This window comes from Saccostrea cucullata, unplaced genomic scaffold, assembly GCF_032062105.1.
Source record: "Saccostrea cucullata isolate Sc308-1 unplaced genomic scaffold, CSIRO_AGI_Scuc_v1 ctg4428, whole genome shotgun sequence".
Classification (NCBI taxonomy): domain Eukaryota; kingdom Metazoa; phylum Mollusca; class Bivalvia; order Ostreida; family Ostreidae; genus Saccostrea; species Saccostrea cuccullata.
In genome coordinates, this window is record NW_026936651.1 from 22,127 (window position 1) to 33,295 (window position 11,169).

The 11,169-nt window shown below is 34.5% G+C and overlaps 2 protein-coding genes across 2 annotated transcripts; one reads left to right on the forward strand and one right to left on the reverse strand.

Moving 5' to 3' along the window:
- Positions 1 to 1,365: 1,365 nt before the first annotated feature.
- LOC134246105 (uncharacterized) lies at positions 1,366 to 4,961 on the reverse strand. Its single transcript, XM_062728380.1, has 4 exons — positions 4,920 to 4,961; positions 4,222 to 4,329; positions 2,143 to 2,250; positions 1,366 to 1,896 (listed from the first exon to the last, which is right to left on the reverse strand). Exons 1-4 carry the CDS (start codon positions 4,959 to 4,961, stop codon positions 1,453 to 1,455), a joined length of 702 nt encoding a protein of 233 aa, XP_062584364.1. The 3' UTR covers positions 1,366 to 1,452.
- A 2,621-nt stretch (positions 4,962 to 7,582) lies between these two features.
- LOC134246103 (2-acylglycerol O-acyltransferase 2-A-like) lies at positions 7,583 to 10,877 on the forward strand. The gene is made up of 5 exons (XM_062728379.1): positions 7,583 to 7,673; positions 8,894 to 9,385; positions 9,498 to 9,672; positions 9,784 to 9,983; positions 10,453 to 10,877. Exons 2-5 carry the CDS (start codon positions 8,896 to 8,898, stop codon positions 10,608 to 10,610), a joined length of 1,023 nt encoding a protein of 340 aa, XP_062584363.1. The 5' UTR covers positions 7,583 to 7,673; positions 8,894 to 8,895; the 3' UTR covers positions 10,611 to 10,877.
- Positions 10,878 to 11,169: the final 292 nt, after the last annotated feature.

Below are 11,169 nucleotides of genomic sequence, written 5' to 3' on the forward strand. Positions count from 1 at the left end.
AAAGTCATTTTGAATAAATTTTTAATCAACCATAGTCGCAGCCAGGTACTTTAAGATTACATCTAGTAATCATTAGAATTACATCATCATCGACGTAGTAAAATAGGAGTGCATTTGTGTTTGCTATATGTAACTTAAGCTTTAATTTTTCGGAAACCAGTGAGCAATTGACAACAAACTCATTGAGAAGGAACCATTTGTACATGTCAGGTATAATCGCAGTATAGGTAATTTATTATTTTCAAAACAAGTCGTTCGAAGAATTGAATTCTGCCAAAGTTATGCCAAGTGTTTGATTTCCCTCGATCAGGCAACCAGATTCACACTGAATGCTGCTCTAATGTCTTTTAATGAGTCTTTCATGTCTTCATTCAAGGCCACGTCTTTTGACGCCAATAAGACCATGTACAATGGAGTCAAATTTCGTACATATACCGACAATTGCAGTGAAATAATACATGGTATACCCTAAAGGTTTTTTTCAAGAACAACGATGGCACACATTGTCACTTAGATGTTGAAACACTGCCATGTTAAAATTTTGAACTTATATACTCAGTATATAAGACAAAGGAAAGAACCATCGTGTAGTGTAACTGAAATTTTGCACTAGGGAGGCCAAGAAACCAAACATTTGGTTTATGTCGTCCATTGAAGTTGGAATACTTATTTCTTATTCACTAATTTTCGTGGAATGGACAAATCGCACAATCAACAGATAGGGCAGCTTCCTCGGAGTACATGAACCAGTCCTAACTCAAGGAATATATGAATAAAACTTAATTAAGTCTATTATAAAACCCCTTTTCCGTCAATGTTTCATCGCATAAGTAGTTTTACAAGAAATAAATGAAAATGAACACTATTTTTCATGACATATTTAAGGAATAACTGTCATAATTTTTCGATTTCATGACGTGATCAATCGATTGGCTTGCGTGATAATTTGCATAAACGCCGAAGGCGTTTATGCATAAAATTATCACGCAAGCCAATCGATTGATCATCGTCATGAAATTGAAAAATCTGACAGTTATTCCTTATATTTACATGCTTTGATTCCGCCAATCCACGTGCTCCAAGCCCTGCTTCTGTCTAGCTGTTTGTCCCTCCCTGCACGTGGTTTTTTTCTTTCTTTTTTTTTTTTTTTTTTTTTGGAACCGCACCAATACATTGATGAGGAAATGAAGTACATTTACAATTTGTAATTTTATCTCGGACAAAGACATTGGAAATGTAAATATATATGAATTCAGAACATATGGTTAATTTATTTGAAAAGAAATAATCATAAATATAAGATAACAATGCAACTTCGAAAACTCATGAAAGGCGCTAAAAAGAAAATAGATTGCGCACGATTTATGGATCTCTCCTCTCTTACATCTAACTTTGTTTCTAAGATGTCCCAAGCTGCATAGGAACAAAAACAACGACTTCATCTATTTTGCCTTATTTTCGGGATTGTCCGTGAACACGGCGTTTCAGCTGAGGAATAGACTGCTGAAAAGGTCTGGGAACCACAAATTGTCCTGGGTCATGTCTCGCAGGAAATGGACGAGCATGTTGCTCATGCGCAACCGGTCCGTGTTGGAAACCACTGAATTCCGGTCTTTTTGTGGGAAATCTAATTTCTTCGTGCTCTTCAGGTCTCTGGAACTCTGGTCGTTTGGTGGGGATCCTGAACGGCCTTGGTACCCTAGGTTCTCCGCTGTCGTAATATATTTTCCGGGGTACGGGAACACCTTGTGGAGATGGCGACTGGTCGATGTGGTGGTCGATGTCTGTAGGTTTAACTTCGTATATTTTACTTGTTCTGCAGAGTTTGCCAACAATTGGACCAACTCGGTTAATGAACTGACTGAGTAGGTCCTCGTTCCTCATTATTTTGGGGGTCTGATTAAAAGAAAATACGACATTTCAGCAAAGATATGCAAATATTTGGGACTATAATTCAAAATTTAAAAATAAAAATACTAACTTGAGACTTATTCGTTATAATTTTTAACAAAATACCCGTTATAACGGGATAATTATATCGTATAACGAGTTAATTAGTATTTTTGTCATCATTTAGATATCCGACTTTTATCCCTGTTTTAAACATTATAAAAAAGAATCGTCAAAAAATACGCGACTTACCACAGCCGACATGACGGCAATTTTACTGTCCTGGTCCAGCCGCCATTCCGGATCGTAGTCTGTTATGTAACAGGACCGGAAGTCTACATCTCGAATGACTGTTATTCCCTGAAAATAGGATAAAATCGAAGTATTAGTTTAAAAAGTCATCAAATCGCTTAATGCTTAAAAGGGGACGGCCTTCAAAATGGTGTACAATACCAATAGCATACATCATTAGGAAACATTAAAGCATGAAATTCGTAACTCTTAAAATAACTCATAAATCAGAGAAAATGTAGAGTTAAAGGACCGTCATTGAGACAAAAGTCAAAACTTAATTTAATGACCCAAGGGGTCAAGGTCATAAATTATTTTACATCATCGATTGATCATGAATGTTAAAGTCTAGTCGAAGTCAGTCGATTTTGCCGATGAACAAATAAATATAAGTGTTGATAGAGATGCAGATTAAGGTTGATAAACTCTCTGCTCACTCATATAAAATGTTGCTCGAATCTTAATGATTTTCCAAAAGAAATGTATTTTATAAGTAAAATACAAACAATTATAGCATAGCTTGCGGGGCAAAATTGGACAAAAAAAACACTTCAACTTGGAAAATCTATATGGAATAATAGACATTTATGTCACCAAGAGTTATCTCTCTTATCAGAGTATCAATGACCCTTAATTGCCCCCGAGTAAAAAGATGATTATAAGTCACATATCTGTAAATATATATTATGTGTTTGAATTAATATTGAGTTTAAGATGCTTATAAATTAAGGTATTAAGTCCAGCCTATTATAACAGATAAAAAGTTATTATAAATAGTTTCCCTTACTCATTTTCGAGTGTATATCTCAGTCCAAAAAGGTAAACATAAAAATAGAATGAACTCTGAAACCAAAATCAAAATTAGGCACTATCATATAAGATTAATTTACCGTAAATGAATCCTTGTTAATATTTTAATTATATGCATTTTATTACAACTTTTAATTCAATTTCACTCTAGCTAGCTGGAGACCGATAAATTGTTCTTCTTATAAACCTTTATTTATTTTTAATCTGGAAGCGGTCAAAATGACCTCTAAGCATCATCAAAGTAGGTGAGATATGCGAAATATTCTATCAGTAGGTACAATAGAATTCAGCTGTAAGCGGACGGTTGTCTTGGAATCTGTTTATCATAAGGAACAAATAATCCCGTATCCAGGAAATTTTTCTTACTCCTCAGAATGGATTGTCATATATGAGCTTCATGGGTTATCAGTTTGGTTTCCGACAATTGTAATTAAGTACGGTTTGATGAAATTATGTCATTCGAATAGTGCCGCACCCATAAGTTTCTGCCGGTCTTGTTACGCAATAAATATTCACTATACCGATCATCTTCATCTTTGGTTAAAGAATTTTCTGTACGCTAAAGGTTTCAAAAAACTTTAGAATACATGTATTTGAATTTCTTAACGCCGTCTATGCCCAGGTTTGTATTTCAGGTCGATTGTAATGTTTATTGTCGTAAGAACTGAATAGGCACCCCCTTTCTCATTATACCGAAGACTAGAGAAAACTAAACTACTTAATGATTGTAACCCCCCCTCCCCAGCTAGGTAGTAATGTCGCTTTCGCTTGTCTAGGAATTTTTAGTACACTTTATACACACTTTAAAGCAAATTTTAACCTCTTCAATCATCGACAACATATAGTTATGCCATATGTTCTGAGGTCTCATGCACTGTTTGAAGTGCCTGTAACGAAATCTTAATACTTTGGCAATGTTTTCAACTTTGCAAAAGCTTGTCTTGTGCGCGACTTCCTTAAAATTCACGTAAAATCGGATACATTTGTATGAATTAATTTTCTGCAACTTCATTTCTCCATGAAGGAAAAATATTTTCAGTAAATTTTAAAGAAATTTTTAAGAAAACTATGCAAAAAATCTATTAATCTTTAATAATAAGGTTTTTACTAAAAGTATAAAAATTTTTAATGTGTTCTCAAAGTGGATTACGCGACACTGTCCGTTTTTATATTGTCCTTTTATTCAAAATATGCCCATGAAAAGTATGTTGTATTAAAAAAAACACCTACGTTATCTCTGTCGTTGTAATGTAAATCTGTATTCCTCTCAATAGCATCAAAGACAGACTGGGGCTCTGATGAAATGGGAAAAGGTCTGAAATACCGGCCCTCACAATACTGAAATACAAAAAAAAAGAGAAATTCAATTCTAACATTCTATACATTATTCAAACTTAATTTGTATTTTGTATCTTGAAGAAAGAAAAAAAAACCTATCCAAACACTGTCAAATTACTAAAAACAATAATTTAATCGAATTTTTGATGACCAAAATCTCGTGTAATATTGTAAAAGTCCCTAAAACACTTCGAGTTGGAACTGACCGAATTAATGATGCTGGAAATTATTTCGAATTTGCCAACAAAGGAGAATTCGGACAATTTTATTCCCACCAATATCCCCCATGTCTGACTCCACACTTACTAAATTTAAGTTTTGCTTTGAATTAAAATTAAATATAAATTTATTGACCACTTTAACTTTTATTGTTACTAGTTACTTTTTGAAGCTATTTTTTTTCCTGTCAAGGACTAGGAAACGACAATTTTGTCCAAATCCAGATACGAAAACTTAGTAGTAAAAGATACGGAAACTTAGAAGCAAAAGTCGGAAAACTTTTTGAGACTATTATTTTCTTTTTCTTCAATTTCTTCCGTTAGGTTAGATTTTACAGAAAAAGTATATCGCTTTGTTCACTTAAATCTTACCAATAAAGCTCCGACAAATGTCACAATGTACAAGAAATCCATTGTCTTGCTTCAACTTATTTGAAATTTTTGCTTAGTTCTACTTTGCTAGTTTATTTATAATCCCTATCCTTTTGTTCCATCCAATCACGATTCAGGGTTTGTCTTGGGGGGTGATAACAATACCCTAAGAATTTGTTAAGCCTTGAATTCATAAAGCCAAAATAAACATACACGTGATTAAGAGGGAGTACTCAGTTATTCACTGTAGACTTCTAAATTAAGAAATTGTTAATTGCTTTTTATTTAGAAGCTAAAGATTAATTGGTACGGACTTGGCTAGTGATTTGTATACAACTGACTGGTCTTCTATAATAAGAAAATGATTTGCGATTCCGGGTATAAAAGAGTAGAGTCAAACTGCATTAAACAGTTTAAAACAACCTCAAAGTCTGGAATTGATAGGAACAGATTTATGTCCTTGTATCAACCACTAAATAAAAAACAACGTCGGTCCTGGTATTAATGAAAAACCCTCGCAATAATACAAGTCTCATAAATTTTAGGAAACGATTCGCCTTAACCATACCTTACCACAGAGGTTACAATGATACCGGTATCAGTTGAAGAGATAAATGGTATAGGAGATAGAGTTTGAAAGATTTCACAATTTGTTGCCAATTCATTCGACTATCAGCAGGAGCCATTCTCTCGTATCACTGAAAACAAAAAGCTTTTCTAGACCCCCGAGAGATTTATCACTGACCCTAACGATACTTGACAGTCATTATTTTGTCAATATCTGAAATGACCCGCCTCCTTTCAATCGTCCTATCATCTCCCGGGTTGTTTACTGTATTTGTGACCCCTCCATTCAACTCAGCACCTCCCAGTAATAAACTCAATAAACAAGCTATATTTAAAATTGTATGAATCACCAATAAACACCCGCGGTACTAGTATATACTAACACCAAAATAAAAATTGATTCAGATTTCAAGTTGAATTGCCGTACCCAGTCTTTCTTGTAAGACTTAAACATTGGTCTACGCGTCTCTCTTGTTCTCTGTGAACGAAAAAAGAAAACGCTATAGCAGTACACAGGCACGTAGCATCGTTTTTGAAAGTGGGGGGGGCCAACCAGAGAAATTTTTTTTTTACATACCTGAAAAAGCTGACAAGCCAAAAAAAAAAAAAATTAAAAGTTGCCCAAACTCGAAAATCCTATTTCGTGGGGGGTGGGGGGTAGCGGCCAACTTTTTCAAAGCCAACTTACTATCACTTTCAATTTTTTCCCTACAATCCTTGATATCACTATACTATGGTTATAAAGTGGGGGGGGGACAACCATCCTATCATTGAACATTTACTATAGTAAAGGTTATGTTGGGAGAAAACTGCCCCCCCCCCCGGTTGCTACGTCCCTGGTACAAATGCACGTCATTTTTGTGAAACACTGATGCTGCTGTATGACAGCTTAGCAACCTATAGAGAAGGTTACTCTTTCTAAAATGCAAGTCAAACTCCAAGTCAAGAAATCAAAATTGTTAGAACCCGAGGAAACAACACATCTCGAGGAATATACCTCTGAAATGCGAAAGCCCTATCATTAACCGTTGAATCAAAATTAATGATGCCCAGAGATGGGTCTTATGAAATATGAAAGCCAAAGGACCAATCCTTCGAATAAAGGTTATGGCCAAGATTATATAGTTTTTCAGGAAGGTCAAACTTTAAGGTCAAAGTTGTTGGTATCCAAAGGAAGGTCTTGTTACAAGGAATACATACGTGAAGTATGATAGTCCCAGCACGAACTGTTCAAAACTTATCAGTTTGGCCAATATTAAAGTTTTTCAGAAGTAGGTCAGACTTCAAAGTCAAGGCGTCAAAATTGTTGGTATCCAAAAGGAAGGTCTTATTACAAGGAATACTCAGTACACATGTGAAGTAAAGCCTTAGCACCAACTGTTAAAACTGTATGACCGGGACAGAAGTGAGGCAAAATTTTACAAAACTGGATCAAAGTTCAAGGTCAAGGTAAAAAAGTCAAATATGATGGTACCCAAAGAAAATCTTGTCCCAAGGATCGTACAAGGAAATCCCTAGGACCAACTGTTAAAAGGTTTGGCCAAGGTTAAAGTTTGGTAAAATTTTGCAAAACTTGGTCAAACGCCAAGGTCAAGATCAAAAGGTCAAATATGATAATACCCAAAGAAAGATCTTGTCCCAAGGAATACACACGTGAAATATAAATGCCATATATCCAACCAATCAAAAGTTATGAGCAAGGTTTTTTTTTTTTTAAATAGAAAAAAAAAGCCTTTTCAAGACTCATGAGTCATAGAGTAATGCAAATTGGGTAGATAGGTAGAAGGACTTTTTTTCCACAAAAACACTTTCGATTGAAGGACTAATATAGTTAATATGAAATGAGAAAAATATCAATCGGAATAAATTAAAACTCGATCTTTTCCCCTAATTAAGCTAGGTTTGCGTTTTAGTCACCCGGTCGAGAGCCTCGGAAGACAACTGTTTTATTTTTTTTTAATTATAAGTTAGCCTAATAATAGCCCGTTTCGAAACGCTTGACTGTGTTTGTCATAATGTTGGTATGCTTGTTTGCATAATCCTCACAGAGCATGATGAGTTTAAGCAGGGATTTAAAACCTTGATCCGCTCCGCATGCACACGTTATCTCTGTGTTGTTTGTTCCTTGGACTTGATCTCAGGCTACAGTAAAGTTCATAAATTCCCCGGTTCGGACAAGAGGCATAAGTAAGTAAAAGTGTGTATATACTTTTGCTCATATAGTTGGATAAAAAGAGTTGATATATAAGCACAGGTATTTCCACAATAACTGAAAATTAGTGAGTTATCGAGGAGCAGAGAAAATCATGAAAAGGGGCACCAGAAGGGGCATCATATATATATATATATATATAGTGTACCATGTACAATGCAATATTGAGCTACATCTATTAGAAACTTGATTGAAAAAGTCCCTTTAATTGTTGTTCCATTACTTTCTTGTCCGCTCTGGATATGTATGATATTGAATATATATATCATTCTATTTTAAATCATGCATGACCTATAAATCGATCCGTGTGCTCACACGTAATATGTTGTAAACACCAATATACATCAATGTCAAGGTTTAAAAAAAATCAGCGCTGTCATTTAAAGTATATTATTTTAGCTATTACAGACGATATTTTAACATAATTTTTTTTTGATACAGTTAAAATTGTAAGAAATTATTTTTTTCTTTGGAAAGAAAAGAAGGGACCGAGGGACCGCATAGATATACGACCAAGAGGGCTAGAAATGTAGAATAACTTGAAAGAAATGAGGGACGGAATTAAGGGGTTGGGTAGGGTCAATAGGCGGGAATGTGGGTGAAGGAGGAGAGGTTGGATGAAGAGGAGAAAAAAATATGGGGACAAGAAAAAAGAGGCGATAGAGAGGTAAATAGAATATGTAGATCATATTTATTAGGTGGAAATCGGTATAGTGATCGAGAGGAGGAAATATGAAGATGGATACTTTGTCCAATCGTATAGAAAGAATGTGCATGCATATGGTTAATGTGAGCCAAATAGCACAAAGTTCATAAGTATTTTTCTTCTATTTCGTACAAATGCATGATGCTAAATCATTATTCTTAATCAAATGCTCTTATGACCAGCTCGAACTTATTCTAATACATGTACATCACAGGCACTTATTTCGGTATTAATTTTTTAACCCATAGTAAGATAACAACACCCTTGTGTTATTATTAATATACTATGGGTTAAAAAATTAATACCGAAACAAGTGCCTGTGATGTATGCTGAACGTCTATCAGACGTATGGTACTTTTAAGAGATTATTTTTAAATGATAAATTAAACCCTCAACAAAAGATTTGAGTATTTTTTGGTTTGAAATAAATTTTGAATAAAATGAGAGGTTTAAATCCTGTCATTTTTATGCCTCCTTTTCTTTTTACAGAGATGACAAAAATCTTAGGAATAGATTTCGCGCCTCTCCACATTCCGATGGAGCGTCGCCTCCAGACACTAGCGGTCCAACAATGGACTCTGTCCTTTTTGTTCCTGGGATTTGGATGTTTATTTTTGATGATTTATTTATTGTTTACTTCCCTTTACTGGATTCCCCTATTATACTTAGCCTTCTACGTTTACGACAGAAAAAAGTCCGCACGAGGAGGACGTCGTTGCCAGTGGATACGAGAATGGGCGGTGTGGAGATATTTTCAGAAATACTTTCCTATAACTTTGATAAAAACAGTGGATCTGGATCCAAATAAAAACTATATAATGGGTTTCCATCCTCATGGAATACTCAGTGTCAGTGCTTTTTGCCATTTTGCTACAGAAGGATCCGGCTGGAGCAAAACATTTCCGGGCATTACGCCATACTTACTGGTACTTCCAGGCCATTTTCAGTTTCCTGTGTACAGGGATTATTTCATGGCAGGTGGTAAGTTCATAAACTTTAACGAAAGTGACAATGCTGCAAAGAAGACAGTAACTTGCAAAGTTGTAAATGTGAATACTAAAATGGGTCTGGCATGGATTTCTGAATTTTCCAGGCGCAGTTGAAGCGACAGCAGAAAGTATGAAATTCCTTCTGACGAGACATGGGACCGGAAATGCTCTAGGTCTGGTGGTGGGCGGAGCTTTAGAAGCATTAGAAGCATTTCCGGGAAAGTTTAATTTGAAACTTGCAAAGAAAAAAGGTTTTATCAAAGTGGCATTGCGAACTGGGTAAGATAATGGTATAATGAATTTCAGAAAATCAAAGAAATCACATAATAATTTAGAAATTTACATTTCTCAGCATAATTTTAGTAAAAATGTTACTTTTATCATATTCAGGGCATGTTTAGTTCCGATGTTCTCCTTTGGTGAGCACGAATTGTTTATACAAGCAGAGAATCCTGAGGGATCCCGACTGAGAAGCCTTCAAAACTGGTTGACGAAATACACAGGGTTCTCTCCCCCTGTTTTCCACGGAAGAGGAATGTTCAACTACACATTTGGTCTAGTTCCCTACAGAATTCCTGTCTATACAGTTGGTAATAACTTAAAACTTTTTTTGCCATATTTGATACTTTCCTTTTTTCAAAAAAAAAAAAACCATTGGGATTAAGGTTCAGTAACCCTTGGATAAGAGAGGTAACTCTTCACTGGAAAGAATGATATTCCCCCAATCAATGGCAAATTAAAATACAATTCTATTAAATTTTGCAAAAAGAAATGGAGATTTTTTTTCTTCACATTTTAATTTGATCTGGGTTTCTTTTAGAATGTCATTCTCATCAAAGTAAAATGCTGTAGGAGTGAAAGCTAAATTATATAATTATTTCTTCGTGTCAGTTTAATATAGCATTAAAAAAATAAACATTACAAGAAATTGTCAATTTTATCAGATGTAGAATGTAAATGGAATAACTTAAATGTCACTACTTTTTAATACTGGTAGATACCTTGGTGGATATGAATTATGATTTATTTTTTTAATGATGTTTGTGAACTTTTTTGTAGTTGGTGCTCCAATAGAAGTCGAAAAGGATGAGGATCCATCTCAGGAGAAAATTGATGCACTCCATAAAAAGTACTTAGAGGAATTAGAAAAACTATTTGAAACTCATAAATTAAAATACGGTGTTCCCGAAGATAAGCACTTACATTTTATAGAGTAAATTCTACAATGACCCTGTTCGGGACAACTAGAAATAATTTAATAATATACTGCTGGAACTATAAATTGTAAATTTTGCTGACGATTTTTCAGCCACAAGCATATTGAATACGTAAGCATCCATGTTTGTATATTTACTCAAAATGTGTTATTGATGTATAAAATATATGTGAGGTGGTATTGTTATAAAATGTATGTAATAAAGCTTAGAAATATCTATTTTCATACGCATTGTTTATATTTTGGATAATAAAATTGTTATTGGTTTCCTGTTTTTATTTACATTAGTTTTACTATCATTATGAACAACCCCGTACCTCACCAGTTATACATTAACTTTGTAAGGATAATCAGTCCATCCTTCGTGAAGTTTCAAAGCACAAACTATAATATTATTTTAAAAATGCATTATAATCCAAGTACTTTCCAACAATACTTCTATTTATACTATCACACCAATTTACTTGCCCTAAGGATTCCAGAAAGAACTATAAGTTGTGTCATCCTCTCAAAGACAACCGTTGTATTTGTAAAAGGTGAAAATAACGAGCTTCCATCAA

What these genes read in the sequence shown, in the direction of transcription:
- LOC134246105 (XM_062728380.1), bottom strand. Translation starts at nt 4,961, where the DNA reads ATGGATTTCTTGTACATTGTGACATTTGTCGGAGCTTTATTG. An exon ending in ATTACAACGACAGAGATAAC is followed by an intron (nt 2,251 to 4,221) that starts GTAGGTGTTTTT and finishes TCCTATTTTCAG; the next exon opens with GGAATAACAGTCATTCGAGA. An exon ending in TTGCCGTCATGTCGGCTGTG is followed by an intron (nt 1,897 to 2,142) that starts GTAAGTCGCGTA and finishes TCTTTTAATCAG; the next exon opens with ACCCCCAAAATAATGAGGAA.
- LOC134246103 (XM_062728379.1), top strand. Translation starts at nt 8,896, where the DNA reads ATGACAAAAATCTTAGGAATAGATTTCGCGCCTCTCCACATTCCGATG. An exon ending in GGATTATTTCATGGCAGGTG is followed by an intron (nt 9,386 to 9,497) that starts GTAAGTTCATAA and finishes TGAATTTTCCAG; the next exon opens with GCGCAGTTGAAGCGACAGCA. An exon ending in AATTCCTGTCTATACAGTTG is followed by an intron (nt 9,984 to 10,452) that starts GTAATAACTTAA and finishes ACTTTTTTGTAG; the next exon opens with TTGGTGCTCCAATAGAAGTC.